Source organism: Drosophila gunungcola, unplaced genomic scaffold, assembly GCF_025200985.1.
Source record: "Drosophila gunungcola strain Sukarami unplaced genomic scaffold, Dgunungcola_SK_2 000081F, whole genome shotgun sequence".
Taxonomy (NCBI): Eukaryota; Metazoa; Arthropoda; class Insecta; order Diptera; family Drosophilidae; genus Drosophila; species Drosophila gunungcola.
Genome location: NW_026453243.1, coordinates 9131 through 28036, shown reverse-complemented (window position 1 = coordinate 28036; position 18906 = coordinate 9131). Strand labels below are relative to the sequence as shown.

General features: G+C 35.7%; 1 protein-coding gene across 4 annotated transcripts; it reads right to left on the bottom strand.

Moving 5' to 3' along the window:
* Positions 1-504: 504 nt before the first annotated feature.
* On the bottom strand, positions 505-8487 carry LOC128264843 (uncharacterized). 4 transcript variants are annotated; one of them, XR_008268775.1, is made up of 4 exons: positions 7498-8487; positions 3364-3542; positions 1936-3179; positions 505-1884 (listed from the first exon to the last, which is right to left on the bottom strand). XR_008268775.1 is itself a non-coding variant. In XM_053000556.1 (4 exons), exons 1-4 carry the CDS (start codon positions 8129-8131, stop codon positions 2192-2194), a joined length of 954 nt encoding a protein of 317 aa, XP_052856516.1. In that variant the 5' UTR covers positions 8132-8487; the 3' UTR covers positions 505-2191. The 4 variants fall into 4 exon arrangements, 2 of the variants coding, with proteins under 2 accessions (XP_052856516.1, XP_052856515.1); XM_053000556.1 differs by having other exon boundaries at positions 505-2227; positions 3075-3179; XM_053000555.1 differs by having other exon boundaries at positions 3075-3179.
* Between the last annotated feature and the right edge of the window lie 10419 nt (positions 8488-18906).

Below are 18906 nucleotides of genomic sequence, written 5' to 3'. Positions count from 1 at the left end.
TTGTACCTTAAATACTTCCTAAATGTGCCATTTTGATTGCATACAAGCAGGAAGCAAAAAAGATTCAAATTCGTGTTAAAAATATTTTTCATTTTGTATGCAAAAGCTACATATTTGTTTATATTTTTATCTTTTTTAAAAATCACATCTGACTTTATTATTTTTGGCTTAACTTGACGTTCGCTTATCTTCATGGAGAAGGAAAACATTCCGCTAGGTTTGATAAAACCGAAAATGGGTCGGTCAAATTGAAACGATTCAATTAATTTTGAAGGTGATACATTTATCTAATTGATTACAAGAGGTGTAGGTACTATCGTAAGCAATGTCAAGGTGTGTGCAGAAGTATTATTTAATGACTTTGAAGCGATTTACTTAATAGCTCGTTAAAGTATCATTAAACTCTACCAAAATAAGTAAGGAAACTTACCTTACCTATTACTAATATGCTTCCATTAAAAGATTCCATTTTCCCAATTCAATAAGTTTTTCAAACTTGTTACATTTTGTTGTATCCGTTGGTAAACATTTAATAATATTATCAATATAAAGCATTTTACAAACGTTTTATATTCAAATTTCCTCACATTGTCGAAATGTATATAAGACTACTATAAATATTTTATAAATTGCTTACAAAAGACAAAACTTAAACAAAATAAGTAATAATGTATATATGTATATGTATAGCTTACGAACTACCGTTCATTTTATATATTTTTGTAATTTTGTAAATTTTTTTTTTTTGTAATTTTGTGGTTTGCATCCTCTTTTTTGTTTGATTACGTGTGTGAAGAGTCCGTAGTGCGTCCAGTTGCCTATGTACAAAAATATTTTCCGGCAATTAAAGTTGCCATTTTTGCTTAGATATTCTGTTTCTGTTTTTGTTTCTGGGTCGCCGTCTTTGGGTCATCGTTTGTCGGTCATGTAGAGCTAAATACATAACGAAACATTTCGAATGTTTTTGATTGTTTTTACAATGCTAAATTAATATGCCTGCTACGTAGAGTTTTCGCTTAATTTTTTTTTTTTTTTTGTTTTTTCCCACTTGTGGGTTTTTTCTTAATTACGCTTAAATAACAAAGAAAACAAAAATTGTTGCCTTGCATATGCTTGCCATTCAAAATGTATAAATATATAATAATGTATACGTATAATTTAATCACATGAAAACAAAAAATTAGGACGAAAAAAAAACAAACAAATATTTAATAAGTCTTTTCGAATTTCACAGTGTGTGTGTGTGTGTCTCTCTCTCTCGTTCTGTGTCATATACACAATTGTAAATACAAAAGTATTTGATAAATTGTAGCTCGAGTTGCAACAGCTATACAATCATGGGCGGGAGTGTAGTGTAGGGTGATTTAGTACAGACCATGTTTCTTGCTTTGCTCTGGCCTCGCTTTTAGTTTAGTTTAGTTCAGTTCAGTTCAGTGTATTTTATTTTGATTTTGATTTAATTTAATTGATTTTATTTTTTAATACTGCCAAAAGCCCTCGCCCTGATCTGAATTTTCTTGGCTCTCTTTGCACTTAATACGTATATTTGCATTTGGTTTTTTTTCCACTGCCCTTGGCGTTCTTAAGCCATAAATTATCTTATCATCCGAATTTACTTTAATACTTGTTTGCTGTGTAAAATCGGTCTGTGTTTGGTTGCCTCTGGAACGCCGGCAGCAAAGTAGTTACTTATTTCTTCTTTGATTTTTTTTTTTTTTTTTTTTTTTTTTTTTTTGTAATAAAAAACGAGAAATGGAAAATAAAGGGTTTTTGGTTTTTGTTCTCTTGTTACTTTGAGTGGGAATAGCATTTTTGCCGATTATTGAGCACCAGCAGCATACCCGCATTCATGCCCACGCTGCCCCACTTCACGCACTCCGACATCTGCAATATAGATTCACTTTTAAGACACAGAGTACAAACAGAAATACGTACGTCTCAGGTTGCGATTGAAGGCGGTTAGCCGGAATATAGAGCCGGAATAATATGTGCCGGAATAAGAAGAGAAGAGAGCAGCCCGGCAGGCAGCCCAGGAGGCCCGTTTCCGATCTTCATTTTCGCCAATCCCAAATGCCAATGCCAATGTCAATGTCAATGCCAATGCCAATGCCAATAATTTCGCTTTTCATTCGCATTCCGCCAGATAATCCAGTACAATTTGCCAGACATTGAGCCTTTGCTAAACACAAACTCAACGTATATTTGGCTTTGAATCCGGAAAATCTAACTGAAAGTGGTTGAAAAAGAAAATCAAGCAAAGTCTTGACGAAATCGAAAACCAAATCACACGGGGCCCCCGGACAATCAGTTTTGCACATTATTAAACATACAACATTAAATGGGCAGTTTGCAGTCTCACAGAAATAAATATGCATATGTAAATATATATACACAGAAAGTAATGCTTTTCAGTACTGAAGAAGATGATCGTTTTCTCGAACGAAATAATATGCGGGGAGTGTGGGTGGATGCATTTAAGTTTCTAAAGGTTAAATCGTATGGAAATTTCTCTGGGTTACCATCTTCTTATTCTTTTCTTTTCATTTTTTTTTTTTTTTAACTTGGCGAATATTGGATATGAGCAAAGCAAGCATGATTCAGTGGTTGGATGAAGTTGGTTTTAGATAGGGCCCTAGAAAAGTTAATGGTTCTTTTTTTCTGGTTCCCTCCTCAGTACGTTTTTAGTCCACTTTTTTTTTTTTTTTGTCGTGCATGCTTAGTTTTGAGTATATGGTTTGGTCAGTGTGTGTGTGTGTGTGTGAGTGTTGTTGTGTTTTTACATTGCTTTTTTGTTGTTGTTATTTTGCCCTTTTTTTTTTTTTTTTGCTTTTTGCGGCTGCAACTACAACAATCAATGCATGTGGGTGGGCGGAAGTTTGGGTTTGGATTTTGGACTGGGTTGGTAGGATCAGGTAGAGGGTTTGTGGGACTGGCAAATTTTGGTTTCTGTGTCGCGGCGCTTCATTTTGCTTATTTCATTTGCTCTTCGCCTTTCGGCATTCGGCTTCTTGGCTCCGCTTATCAATTTATCAATTGATCAGGTGCAGCAGCACGTGATTGGCACTCGTCGTTACCTGTCGCTTCCGCAGATCCTGCTGACGACTTCCATATCGACACCAGTACACGAAATGCTTGTTGTTGTTCCACAGACTCTGCTTGGCCTTGCGCGCCACCGACACCTGCAAGTATCGAAAATGGGTTAATATTTGATTCGTTAATTTTTCAATTTGTTTGACTCTCAGAAGTTTTAATAAAATATGTAGATATAAGTTAATTTTATTGGCTGCTACACTCTTTCGCTAACATTCCGAACTTCTGAGTTTCCATCAAGACCACTTTTTATTTGGTGGTTATATCACTCACCTGATTGCGAATGTCCTTTTCGTTGTGCGGCACTTTTTCCTTGTCGGCAAAATTATTGATGCGCAACTCCCATCCATGACTCCAAATATCCGCAAGCTGCATTTTGATTAGTTTGTATGTGCCATTCTCACGTATTTTCACAGAAAATATCTCAATGGTCTCGGGCTTGGGCTTATTGTCTGAAATCAGAGATCAAGAGAAAACAAAATTAGTCTGTGTTGCATTTCCATTAACATCAATTCAGGCAATTTGGAATGTTTCCCTGGCAATTTACCAGAACCCCACGAACAGGTGGACTCAATTGCATTGTACAATATATGTATGTATTTATGCATGTAGTAGATACATATATATGCCTGCATAGAATCAATTCAATTAATAATAATACCAATTGATTTTGATTTTTGATCATTGGTCGAAAGATTTTGCACAGACTTGCGCAGAAAAAAGCGTGGAAAAAAGGTGCGTTTTGCTAACGACATATACTATTTAATAATAAAATAAGATTTTATACTGGTGTTATATATCTTTTTTCGTCATACTTGGGCACCTTTTGGGAACTCCTCATTCGGGAATCGAGTGACATAATGGCAATCTCTGGCAACCAGGATGGTCATGAGTGACTCTTTTGTTTGCGCAATTCGTTATGGCATTTGTGAATTAATGACTGACATGCAATATTTAGCACTCCTTAGTATTTTACACTCAGCCGCTTCTGCTTCTTCCTGCTCTAATGGTATTTTTTCGGCTTAATATATGTTTGTTGTTCATTTGTTGCCATGTCCAACCAATTTGCAGGCATTTAAACTTGTTTAGAGCATTTTTTGTGGGTGATGGCTTGCCTGAATGAGTTGTTTGATTGTTGTGTGCCCATGTCGCTTGAGCCAGTGATTTTGTAAGCCAATTCCATTATCTCACTAGTAATAATAAATATAATTGTTTCCCCCTGGACTCTGGGCGAAAGCATTTCCAGTGAGCTCACTTTAACGATGAGCCAATTAGTAAATTAACATTGCTTTAAGTATATAATTTCTTTAAAATTATGTCCAGTCGTTTTGCTAATAAGGTTTTCTTTAATGTGTTTTTTTTTTTTTGTATCACTTGATACTTTGTCTTTCTCTCAATTAATCAAGATGTGTAAAAATTAAAACACAATCAGAAACTAAAGGTTTCTATTTGAATGATCACTGTATCCCCCAAGATGTGGATGTGGATCATTGAACGCTGTGTGGAGCAAAAAAGCTGTGTCACCTGTCTCGCCCAAGAGCCCCCACCTCATTCTTATGGATTAATAATGCATATTTGCTTTTCGGTAACGCTTTCTAATGCAAGATAATCAATCAAACTTAATACTGGCAGAGAAGTGGGTGTTTGTCGTACGTGTCATGTGGCCATTATAAATATCGTTGATAAGCACGCATGCGCAATGCCCAACGATTTCCACAGCCATTTCCCCCCCGACTCTTTGGGGAAAGATACATATATTATATGTATCGTACGTACATATAGCATGTATAATCGGACAAGTGCGAGTAATTTGCCTTTGGACTATAATCAGTGGCTGGCCAAGTGCCATGGAAACCGATTAGCGCCAGAGTGCAGCGTTTTATTGATTGGACTGAGCCCTATTTGCTGACCAGAAAAGCTTCTATTATCACAAATATTTACATATGTCTGTATATACTTGCACATTTGTACATACATACAAATCTGATTCAAGAAATGGCTCTGAGGAGGCCAAGGTAAATCAAAAGTGTGTCCCCCATTCGCAACGCATTTCGAACTATTTAGATACTCAGAACTATTAGGGCGAAATCAATCAAATATTCTCAATCTGTCATTGTCTTTCTTTTTTTTTTTTTAACAAAATCACTATTTTTGTCGGTTACCTTATGTAGGTGTTCAGTTTGAATTAGTTCTGATAACAAATTGTTCTTTTATTAAAATTATTAAACTAAAATTGTATTAAATGTTGCAATTTACATAAGTTTTTAAAATCTTTAGTTTAAAACAAATGTAGGACTTTAAAAAATAAATAATAACTATAATGAAATACACACTTTGTTAAAATTAATAATAGTAATTCAGCGATGCCTTAATAACGTTTATTTATTTGTACACACGTGGTAAATATTAATTTAATATTTTGTATAAAACTTAAAAAACAATTAAGGTTAGGTTTACACCTACTTAGTAAAATTATCGAATTTGGCGTCACCGAATCATAGAAAAGAATACACTGCTTCTAAGCCAGTGCTATTTTTGTGGCTTTGGCTGTATCCATATATATGCACTATATACACTTGCGTATAAGCATACATTTGTGTTGCTGCGGCACGTGTGGTGGGTTAATGCCCGGTACACGAGATGCAACAGTCGTGTGCGCGTGGTGAATTTGTGACCATGCAGCAAAGCTCACCACTTGCAGCCCAATTCAACACAGACACACTCACACAGTGAAGACCCGGCTGAGCAACCATAATATTATATTATGTGTTTATATTTTTTTATTCACCTTTTTTCCACCTTTCTTATTTGGTTTCTTTTGTTTTCGTTTTCGATTTCGTTTTTGAATTTCATTTCTTTTGTTTTCAACTTCGTGTTTGGGTTTTTTGGGCCTATAATTTTGGAATGTTCTAGCAGCTGTCGGCGAAGCATTGTGAATGGCCCCTCTGCCGGCGTCGACTGCGCTGCCAGTTGCGCATTTGATAAGCCCTTTCTTGATATTCTTGTTGAATTCTATTTGCAATTAGATAAAAGTATTCCTGTGTGCGTGTGTGTACTCCGTAGCCAGTGCGCATGTGTGTGCTGTTTGTTTATTGAATGACATTCTACAATTCCGACATGCACCCAAAAACCCAAACCCAAACAATAGATTAGCTTAACGACTCTCTGACGTCCGAACTTTTGTGATTATTAATCAACTGGAAAGTTGGGCAGGTATTCTGCACTAAATTTCCAGCTCCTTGATGACGTACCTACAGTGGAACTTCGACATGTCTTCAAGACATTTAAATTTCACTCCAAGTACGAAACAACTGATTAAACAATGCATAACTTAAAAGAAAGTAATACCTGAATTTAAAAATAGGGCAATAGTAAACAAAAACATACAGACCAAAAACTACAGATGTGTATACCGTTATAAAAATTTTTCAGATTTGCATCGGAATATAAAATAAAATCCTAGATAATACAATAAATTTTATAATGAGGAACAAATATTTTAAAGAAATTAAATAAAACCCAATGTAAACTTTTGGGGGATAACATTTTTCTACAACTTTAAGCAATTGCTTTGTATTTGTCCAAAGCGCATTAGTCAGCCATAATAAAAGATAACGAATCCCACCCAAACCACAAAAGTAATTCACAATTAAATATTAAATCCCAGTAACATTTGCTGCTTATAAAAAATGCATGTGATCAAGAAATCTGAACTAAAGCTATTTGCTTGTATTGCAACATTTGCACTTATAAATGGAATTAAAAAATTGCACAAAGTGACTTCAGATAGTATAGGTATATTTCATCAATACATGCAACAGATACATAAGTCTATCGTTTGCAGATTTCATCAAAATACGTTTTGTAAGCTTTGTTTGACGTTCAAGCGCCCATTTTTCTTAAAATTCGTTTTTTAACCAGACTTCCTGTGATTTGCGGCTGGAGAGCTCACTGTAGTGCACAGAAAGAAAAATGTATCTGATGTGATAAAGTTTAAAGGAAAGTAAAATTACACATTTTCCACATCCTCCAATAAATGAACTGTAATTGTTACAAAAAAAGGACTAATATTATGGTAAGAGCAACAGCCTTTGAAATTGCCAAGAGCTACTGTTTACTTTTTTTACCATATCATATTATTTACTAATCAAAAAGATACCAAATTCGTCCTGGGCATTTTGTTTGACAAACAGCTGTTGATTATTTTTTCTTGAACTAATATTCATTAGTTATAAAAAAGATATGTGACCTGCTTGCTTATATTTTTCTCGGTGTGTTTTTGCACTCACCTTGGGCCAACTTGCAGATTTAGATTTTCAATCGAGCAGTGCTGTCTTTTCTCGATTTAATATTTACTTTATGAAAAAGATACATGTGAAAATGAGAACAGATGGCTTTAGCACTCACCTTTGGCCACCTTGCAGAGGACGATGCCGTACCAGGAGGCCACTGGCGTCTCGTTCTCGTCCTGCGTCTCGAGGAAGCTGCTCCCGTTGCGCGGTATGACCAGCTGCTGGTGGGACTGGGACTTCGATTGGGCTTTCGGTGGTGGGTTGAGCGGTTGTTGGGTCAACGGACAGTCGATCTCCTCCAGGGCGTCGACGTCGCCATCATCGTCGCCATCGGCATCGCCGGATGCGGCGGCAGCTGCTGCGGCTGCTGCATTGGCCGCAGCTGCTTCTGCGGCGGCGATGCTCCGGATCTCAACCACAAATCCGCACTCGACGACGGCGCAAAAGATGCGCTGCTCCTCGGGCTTGAACCACTTGGATTCGCGCAGCTTTTGGACGGCCACGCTGCTGCCGAAGGTGACTCCGGCGATTCCACCACCGGCCACTTTCTGGTGGGCGTTGGGCGGCAGGAGCCGGTGGGCGGCCGGATTCTGCTGCTGCTGCAGTGGCGGTGGCCAATTGGAGGTGGGCGAACTGGGCGCTGATTGCGAGTAGCCGCCGGCAGGTGGCGCCACCGCCGCCGGTTGGTTATTGTGACCCTGAAGTGGCCACCATTTTAGCGAGCTAACAAAGCTGTTCGAACGGTTCATTGTGGGCGTGGCGCGTGGGCGGGCGTTAGCGCCCAAAACTTTCACTCGAAAAAAAAATGGAAATTCACTTTTCCGCGCGTTTTCCGGAAAAACGACTTTGTGTTTAATCTGTTTTTGGGTTTTCGATGTTCGCTTCAACTCGCTCTGTTTGTTATTTACGCTGCCTCGATTCTCTTCTTTTTCTGGCTTTTCTTTTACGGTTTCTTGTTTTCGGTTTTAGTTCAGTTTGTTTGATGTGTATTTTGCTGTTTCTCTGATACTGTTTCTGGCTTTTCGTGTTTTACGCTGCTGCCTTTCAGGTATTTCTCGCCTTATCCGCTCGTCGGTTCGCTTTTTTGTCGAATAAATTTGTTTTCGGGCCACTCGCCTTATTTATAAGCTCTGCCTCTGTCGACTCGCTGCCGACGCAACAAGAAAAAAAACACCGGGAGAGCTAGTCTTCACCCAACTCTCTCAAGAGAACCTTTTCACCATACCATACCATACCAAACAAAAAAATCAATTGTCGCTCTCTGCCACTGTTAGTTGTATCTCAGCATGAATGTTAAAATCGCTCATTTTCTCTCCCGCTGCTCTCGAATGTTGAATTTCTCTACAGCACAGTGTGCCAAATGTGGCTTTTATTAATTATTCAAAACAAAAATATCAATTTTGGTTAAATGATTTTATGAAGGTCTTAAACAATTTTTTTCCACAATCTTTTATAATATGGACAAAACTACACCTATATTTTGTATATATTTAATTTTAATTATAACATTTTTTATTTTTCAAAATGTGAACCCCCATTAGGAAACCTGAACGAACGATTGTTGTTATTCTAAAAAATAGTTCAAGTTATACGGTTTCAAAATGCTGACGTAACATATTTTATTTTTCGCTTGTACCAGCAACCACTGTTAATTGTATAAGCGAATTCACATTACAGTTCATTAAAAACATGAAATTCATGTTTAGAGTGCCACCATTAGTGTCTCTTTTCACACAAATTGTAAATTGTTCAAGCTAACAATCTTAAAACCGCAAAGCTTTGACAAATACACCTTAGGGCCAAATTTGTACTTTTTTAAAATTAAAGGAGGGGAAATAAATTATTGTTTTTATTGTTTAAAATCAGCAATTCCAAAAATTTTAAAAAAATTATTGAAGCACCAAGATTAATGGAAAGCCAAAAACAGTTCTCAAACTGCATGTTTTTTTAAGATCCTTTGTATAATAAAAACAACATTTATGCGGATAGTTATAAAATTTGGACACCCTAGAGACTTGGTCTAAAGATAAATTAACGGAGAGCGGCGTTATTTATAACGAAAGCCGGTTTTCGGAGAGGGAGAGAGAGAATACTATACTCGTTTGGAGCTCTTTTGGGGCTTTTGAACTGTGGTGAGTTTGGCATTCCACTTTATGCAGTCTTGCCACTCTTTTTGCCATGCATATTAATATTATTTATATACATTGTCTATTTCATGGCGATTAAGCTCATATTTTGGGATCCTTAATGGGATCGGCGGGGCTATCCTTCGTGCCGCAACTACGCCCTGCGATTTATGGTCCCCTGATTATAATCATTATTAGGGCATTTCGTCAACGTCGCAGTTTTTTTGTCACGAACCCCGATATTATTTAGCACTCATTGAACCGATTCGCCAAAACGTCACACAAACCAGCTGAGTTGATTGATGTGGGTGGGGGGGTTTATTGCTTATTGGTTAATGGTTTGTTTTCGACTCGCTTCCAACTATTGATTATTGGCAGATCCCTGGGACATGTGATCGTCCACAGGTAACGCTCGTCAATTGGCACCCAAAAACCACTGAGGGAATGTTCAGAAAATCATTTCTACTGAAACTTATCACTTATACCATAAAATATATGTATACATATATGTGTAAAATTATATTAAAATACAATAAGAAACGACTGGAATGTCTTTTTTGCCCCACCCTCCTCATACCTTCCCTTATCCTATTTTTTTAAGGCTAAAATTCCTAAGCCAATGGCTTAATATGTTAAAATTAACTTAAAATTAAAAAAAAAATCCAATAATGTCGGTTTTGCCCCACCCTTCCCTATAACTTTATTACCTTTATATTTCTTAGGTTAACTTTCCCAAGCCAAAAGGTCAAATAGACTTCTTTAACAGGACTATCAAAGAAGTTCTATTACGTTTAAATTACAGTTTCTACGGATCAAAATTAAAAAAAAAATAGAATTTAAACCTTAAAAAATGGTAATAGTTCCTTTAACAAAATTTCAAGCTTGATCGACACAGCTAACAAATTTTTCATGCAAAAAAAGACTAAGATATAAAAAAACCAGGAGAAATAAAATTATTGATACACAAGTTGCGAATTTTAAAGCACCTAAAAATAAAACCGTGCGCTTTGAAAATGGGAGCACGGATGATTATTGTATTTTTAGCAACGCTAGAATATATTGCTGTTGCAAATATTTAATAGTGATGTGCTTGCTTTTGCTTGGTTGTATTAAATTGCCTTTGACGACTTCCCATACAAAATTGGAAATTCAATACCAATTTCGTGGATTGAGTTTTATCCAATTTTAATTGGAAATTCTGTTATAGTTACCCTTTTAAATTGCAATTAAAAAAGCATACTGAATTTGTAAGGTAACTAGACCTTTACACTGACTTATACATATTTACCTTGCACTTTCTGCTGAAATAAAACACAACAAGAGTCAACAAACCATGCTCTGCTCATTAGTTAACGAGCTTTTTCTCTACTTGCAATCGTATTATCAGATGGCCAAAGACCTTGTGCCCACCCACTAACTATCGCGGCCCTAACCAGTGCAACTGTACTACACGGAGGAAAAAACCAGGCTACCTGACAAAGAAAGAAAAGAGCTTTTTCCAAATTTATAACATTCATCTTCATCAGCCATGCCCCGATTATATAAAAAATTAGAAATTAACATGAATTGATTAAATAAGTATGTAGATATCAAAAAATGATTAAAATCTGATCATTTTTGGACAAAACACAGGGTTGCTTTGTCTAAATTAGTCAATTGCTTTTTTGTAAGTAATGAAAAAGATAAACTAAATATCTGACTATTGAATTTAAAATATTATATTTAATATTTAAATTAAAGAATAATTTCATAATATTATATACAATGCATGTAAAATTGCATAAAAATATTTGCACAAAAAAAAAAATTATAAAATTATGAAGTTTATATTCCTAAAATGTAGGTAATATTCTTTTTTTTTTTGGGTGTTCTCTGAGTGTAGCTCTTCTTTACTGTTTAATGTGGAACAAACCTTAAGAAGCTGTCTGCATATAAAGTTATTATAGTTTTAGCTAACCATAAAAGGTATCATTTTTCTCAGTGTATTACTAGTAATTTCCAATAGCACTTCCAGTGAATCGATATCGCCAATGAGTCGGGGAAACTTGAAACTTTTCGTAGTGACGTAGTCGTCAAGTTTGATTTCTCGCACCTATTTTTTTTTTATTTTTTTTTTTTTTCATTTTTTTTGTGCTTTTCTTTAACAAGAGTGCGTGTGTTCGTTGGCTCACGTACGTCAGATTCGTATTCGTATTCGTATTCGGAATGGGAATTGACTTTTTTTTTTTTTCGTTCCGAGGGGACGGGGCAGAGCACTCGACTCGGCAGCCAAACTAATTTGACCCATTGCCGGTGCCAAAGCTTCTTTAAACTGGGCCAAGCACCCAGAATCGCCAGCTGAGGCAACAGAATTGGTAAATGTTTCGGGTCAGCTCTTTTCAAATAGCTTTTTACGGCGCGGGCTTGCCGGTTTTTCAATAATTTACTTTTCTTATTTGTAATTTATATGGTTAGATTGACATTCAACTGATAACAATTTATACTAATTAAGTCAATCCAACTATTTGGCTTTTGTATTAACACAGCTGTTTAAATTTGTTCTCATTACTAACCAAAACGATATCAAGATGTGAAATGCAATTTCATTTATTACCTTTACCAAACAAACTATTCTCAAAGATTTTCTGATAGTAGGTAATTTTATATCTGCTAAAAATATGAATGAAATCTATTCTATGTTTAGCACAGCTATCTTTATAATGTTTGCCAAAGAACTTATCGTTCGTTGTTATTTAATCTAGTTCATCATTATTGTGGAAGAAGTTTAAAAACTTTGCTTTCATAATAGTTTTTTTTCAAAAAATGTGAAAATTGTATACATTTTTTGATTAATTAATTAATATTAAATTAATTAGAAAACATATTTAAACAAATGATTTTCTAGTCAATGATGATCAAACTAGGATAACTATATTATGATTTAATCACTCAATTTCGATGTTTCGTTGTTTTTATTGTTGCTTTATTGTGTTGGCTTATTAAGGGCATTCTAAGTGCGACTTGGATTTGGATTTAGATTAGTTTTGTACTTCGTGCCTTTTTTTTCGTTTCAAGTTTTTCATTTACTCTTCTTACAGTCGGTGGTGTCTCGCTGCTGTCAGCTAAAAATAGATTTTGCAACTCGCTTTTTTTGTTGTTGATTGTTTGCTGTTGTTGTTGATTTTTCTCCATATCTATTTATAGTTTTAACCTTGGCTGTCGTCGGAAAACGTCGTGGAGAACCGAAGAGTGTGTCTGTCGGTTGAAAAAAAAAAAGGGGGGGTGGTCCGGTCCGTACACATTGTTATTGCCTATTGGCGGGATGTGCTGAGCGTCTAATAAGCGAAGCCGGTCCAGCACAACATAGTTATAGGTGTGTCAAAATAACAACATTATAATATCTATAGATACATAGGTCATAAGTCAAAACTTTCCATTAGTTTTATAGCTCAAATAAATATGTCAATGTTAGTATGTAGTCTAAAACAATAAATTATTTCTTTAAATATTATGTTTTTTTGAAAACTAAAAGTAAATGAGATTTGTGTAATGGTAAACACAACTTTATTTAAGTTTTAAAGAAAATTAAAGTATTACTTAGCAATGTAAAATTCATATATGGGTATTATAGCACCTAAAAGATTTTTAGACTACTATTTGTTTGACCACAGCTGTGTCCATCTCCCTCACAGACACCTGCAGTTTTTCTAATTGCAGTGCAATTTGCTTGTATTTATGTATGTACATATGTACCTTGCAGTCTTGTTCTGTTATTGTTGTTCTTAGAGAAAATTGCGCAATCAAATTGTACGTTGAGTGTGTGTGTGTAGGTCAGTGCCTCTTAAAAGAAGATACTATTTAGCCAAAAATAAAAAAAAAACAACCTCAATCAAAACCGTAAAAAATGCTTTTGTATTCGCAAACTATTTATGAACTAAAACACATAAGTAAATGCTTTAATACTCTTGAATAGTTCTATTGAATATTGATTAGTTAGTTTTTTTTTTCCTCTGATTTTAAATAATTCAATTCATTATTTAAAGTAAATGCACAAAATGTATAATTTCCTACCTCGAATTCTTTAGTCTAATTCCCTCCTATACTTCAAGTAAGATTTGATAAGATTGCAAATACTTAAATCGGAAATAATGTACACTTTCGTCATTCTGTGTCATGAACAACGACTATATTAAAGGGTATTTGTGCAACCTCACGTTTTCCTCCTTTGATTTGTTTATTCTTTATCATGTGCATATTTGCCGCTACTGCCTCTAATTTATTTTAAGTATTTGTGTGCAGGTTTTAAGACTTCGAGTACTTATTTTGAGTATTATGTGCCTATTCTAAGTGCGATTTGATAAGATAACAGTTACTCAAAATGGGGCTGATTCAGCAATCTAAGCTTTCTGTGCCCAAAGGCGAGTACACATATTTTTAAAATAGGATAGTTTGGCGCCAGTTTACATTTGTTTTGAAATTATTCATACAAAATTGCGCTTTTTTTTCTTGCGTTGGCATGTGTTCGCCGGAATAACCACCTGAGCCATTCGAACCACCTGTATTTGTTTACCTTTGTCTCACCTCGATGTCGGTGCAAATGCACGAGGCTTCCGTTTCGGGTTGCATAAATAATTAAAAATGAATGGAAATCGAATAAATAAAACTGTCATCTCCGCCTAGTTGGAGCTTAGCCCAGTGACAAATGGAATCCGCGTACGTGCGCCAATCTATCCATCTAGTTAGGAATCCAAACTCACATACTCGTAGTATCTACATATGTATCTAAATACATGCACACATATGTATTTGGCTCGACTGTGTATTTGCATGTGGAGTGAAGTATCTGTGGCAACGAAACTCGTTTCGTTTCTTTTCGTTTGGGAACTTGGGACTTAAAGGCTTCGTTTTGCGCATTTTACCGGCAAATGCCTTCACAATCTGGTAATATCCAGACTTTGCGCTTCTGTCAGCTCTGTTTCCGTTTCGCTCTACCCTGTTCTACAGTTTTCTACTCTATTATACTATATTCTACCCTATTTTATTATTATATTAGTTCGTTTTCTTTTGTTTGGACCACACAGACAAAAAATGTGTACAACTCCGTTTGTTCAAAACTAAACGATAAGATATTTAAAAAAGAAAGACCTTCTAAGATTGTTTTCATTGGACCTTTTTTAAAACACAGCGCACTGGGAAAGAACTTACTTTTTGATGCACCTCGATTTAGATTTGTTCGCCATTTTTTGCATTTTTATAAATATTTTTTTGCAAAACTTAAACGAAAAAAAATGTTCTGCTGTGAAAGCCAATCGTTTGAAAATTTTTATGACGAGATCAACGAGGTATGCATTTTCAAATGCCAAGCATTTTTTCCTGTGTGGATCTTGTGTTGGGTGGGAGGTTTTATGGGTGATTTAATGGTTGGATGAATGGATGGATAGATGGAAGAATGGATGGATGGAAGAATGGATGGATGGCTGGCGCGTTTTTAGAGGGCGACATACCAAAGTTCAAGCCTTTGACCCTCTGATAGATAAAAGTAAACAAACGATTCGGAGCGGGAAAAATACAAAAGAATTTCTGAAAGGAAAGAATGAAGATGGGGACGATGGTGAAGGTACGTATAAACACTTTCAATTGAGCCACTGTCTAGTCGTTCTGTCAACGTGAACAACACAACACAACACAACAACAGCATTCGCAATGTCCCAGGTCAAAGTTTGAAAGCTTATTTGATCAAAATACATACATAATTACTTGCAATAAGCTAAAATTCCTCTCAAGACGTTAACAGACAAACAATAAGTACATTCCAATACATGTAGGGTAAAAGAATATAACCATATATTGATCCCTAAACTAACAAAAGGATCTCCAGAATTCTAAAATAATGAACAAATTTCGATTCATAATATAAATTAGTTTGACTTTTAATCATTTTAAGTATATGATACCAATGGAGTGAATAGTACGTTTTACTTTAATTTAACTTTATAACGAATCGGAAGATCTGGGAAATTTTCATAATTTCCTTGTTTTTTTCAACCAGCAGAAAATGACTTAAAATTAAAATCAAACAAATCTATCCTAAAGCTGCCATAAAAGTGATCCTAAAAAGTATTAGTATTTTTAAGGATAAATAAACTTTGGCTGGCTGAAATATAAATATAAATTCTTAAGTGATTATTTTGTTTACTTTATTCAGATGAGTATTTCCTTTTTTTATATTTATTATTATTTTAAAATCAAAAGAACTGCACGTGATTTAGCCACCTCTGGATCTAAATCTACATCGGGAATTGGGACTCCAAATAAGATAAATCCCCCTCCCCCTTCCCACCCCTCTACCCATCTCTTGCCGAAAATTCGGCGGCGATTTTTTTTTTTGTCGACTATTTTTAGACATTTTTATAGTCATGCAAACGAGACACGAGCGCAAAAACAAAGTAAAATAAAAGACCATACAGACGGATTAATGAAAATATGCTAAAAAGAGTTGTCGCTCAATATGTGTTTTTGTTTTCGGTTATTTTAACAGCCGCCGGCAGGTCAGAGCCGCTTCCTTTTGAAATTCGAGGGGGGCTTTATTGGGGGGACCTTCGTACGGCGGAAGGGCCTACCAAACAGCTGTTCCAGGTCCAAAAAAACAACAATAACAAGCTGCTACACTTAAAAATATTTTTTTAAATTCAAAACTAAAACAGTCTGTATTTAAATAAATTTTTTTAAAAGAAAAAATAAATTCTGTAAAGAAATATTTTATAGTTCTGTTACAAGATTTCTAATTTGTTTGTTATTTTTTTTTTAAAGGATTGCAAACATTTTTATTTTTAAGAAAATAGTTACTGATACAGGAAACAATTGTCTTGGAATTTGAGAATTAAATTTGAATTTTCTTAAGTGTAGAATTTAATTTTATTTCGCCGGCTGCCTTTGGCTCTCGTTTTCTCTGGCTTATGTCTCTGTCTTTCTCTCGGGAACTCTCTTTCCTTCTCATCGCGATTCTCTTTTTCTCTTGCTGGTTACAGTGTATTCACCTTCGCCATCTGCAAATTAAAGAAAAGTTTGTTTTTTCTTAATTTATTTTTCGGTTTTTGCACATATGTACTTGCGGAGCTTGGTGCAAAAACAAAACAGCAAAAAAAAAAAAAAAATGTAAATCGGTTCGTGACTGTTTTGATATTTATTCATTGAAATTTGTTGACTTGCAAATTCTGTTGGCAGTTTTTGAATATTCGCCGTTTGTTTTCGTTTATCGAATTTTTGCTTCTTTTGTTTACATCGTGCGCTTCGCTCTGTTTATTTGTTGTGCTCGTAGTTTTTGCCAAAAAGCCATAAATTGCTCTCTACTACGTCACACACACATGTGCGATTTGTTGATGCCGCCACACCTCCAAAAGAACAAAAACAACTCAAACTCACCACACTGCAAATCTCATTTCTCTTTCTCTCTCTCTCTCATTTTTATTCCCCCTTTTCCGCCCCTTTTATCCAGTCCACTTTCCCAGTTTTTTTAAGTCTCGAAATCTGCTATTCCATAGTGCGTTTTGAAACGACTTTGGTAAAGCGAATTTTACGTTTAGACCTGACTAACAGTATACTAGAGCTTTCAAATGGTTAACACCATCAAAGTGCCTGAAAAATTAATTAAGTTTGCGAATAAAAGTTGTTTATACATACATATGACGAGGATTCATTATCCGAGTCTTTGACCGGACTTTCGGCGAAACGTTTTCTGGCGCGTGGCATGTTGATTGAATTTCACAACTCGACTCCCTCTTTAATTCATGTCGATCCCTTTTCCATTCCTTCTCACCCTCCAATACACACGCACAGTGTGGTGAGTTATGACGAGCACTATCTGTCTCACTCATGCCCACGGCCAGACTACGTTGACAGAACTATGTATCTGCCTCGCACGAAAGAAAGGGGAACCACAAAGAAATAAAACAAATGTGTACCAACAAATAATCGTTATAATTTGAATGTTTAAATTATTCTGCGACACGGCCTTCCTGACCTATCTCACGTCCTCGTGAGTTTACAATATAAAGGTTTTACAAAATAAAATATTATTATTATTTTCCTTTTAATACAAATTCAAATTCAAGCAGGTTTCGCAAAAATACATTTTTCTTCTTAATAAAAATTGAACAAATTATTTCTTACTCTTATACAACGTTTGCCATGAGATTCGGATTACCACCAACTTAAATTCAAACAATTAAAATTATTCAGCCTTTTCTTTCATAAGGCGACCATATTCTTCATTTCATTTACAAAAATCATGCCAACAACTAGCACACAGTCATTAACAAAATAAACTGGCCAGCCAATAAACAAGTTAATTTAGCCCACAGCTTATATCCAGACAAACCGGCCATCGCAAATAGCTCACAGTTTAATTTATAAGCCGGCCAAATAACTGACGTCCGATCATTACCAAAATTTCAATATTAATGCAGCAAATGGAGAACCACATAACTCGGGCGCTCACCTCTACAGAAAGTCATGAAACATGGAACCGATCCGGAAAGGTCTTTATTCTATTTCAAGATCACAGCCCTCGCCGGCTTGATCTGTGGCATCTTCATCACTGACTTCATCATTTAGTTCTGTGATTTCTTCATCATCACACTCATCATCCAACTCCGTGGTAATCCCCTTCTCAGGCATACGCCTCAAAAATTCGTGAGAATATTTATATGTTCTATTATTAGTTAGTGCCTTAAGTTTATACCGATCTCCTTCCAATATTTCGGTTACTAAAAACGGTCCTCTAAACTTAGGGTCTAATTTTGTCTGATGTCGCTCTTCGTTCTTAAGCAAAACGTGATCACCAACTTTATGTCTTACAATAGTAGCCTTATCTTTATCAAATCTAGCCTTATCATAATTGGCATTCTTTTCCATGTTTTGCTTAGCCATTTCTCTAACTTTATCAATATCAACATCGTTCTTATTTTCAACAACAGGTACGAGACCAAACGGCCTTGCTTCTTTGCCAATAAGTAGTTCTAAAGGGCTAACCTTAGTCACTCTATTGGGCGTACAATTAAGAGCCAGTTGAATTTCGCATAAAGCATCTTGCCATGACCCCTGACCTGTCTCAACCGCTGTTAGCATGGACTTTAGAGTACTCATAACTCGCTCTACTTGGCCATTGGCCCGACTAGCACCCGTGGCGATCAGATGCAAATCTATCTTTTGAACCGAACAGAAATCACGGAATGCTGTGCTTGAAAAACTACGTCCCTGATCTGCGATCAGACGAGAGGGTACGCCGAACAATGATATTTGTGATCTTAATGCCTTAATACAGCTCTCGGTGTCTAGCCTCGATGTATGAGATAAAAAGACAAACTTCGTGAAGGCGTCTATTGACACGATTATGTATTCCTTCTGTTCATTTTACCACT

Excerpts from the sequence above, each read along its gene's own strand:
- LOC128264843 (XM_053000555.1), bottom strand. The coding sequence starts at position 8,131 with ATGAACCGTTCGAACAGCTTTGTTAGCTCGCTAAAATGGTGGCCACTT. Across the intron at positions 3,543-7,497 it reads CCTCTGCAAGGTGGCCAAAG|ACAATAAGCCCAAGCCCGAG; the intron begins GTGAGTGCTAAA and ends CTCTGATTTCAG. Across the intron at positions 3,180-3,363 it reads AAAAGGACATTCGCAATCAG|GTGTCGGTGGCGCGCAAGGC; the intron begins GTGAGTGATATA and ends CGATACTTGCAG.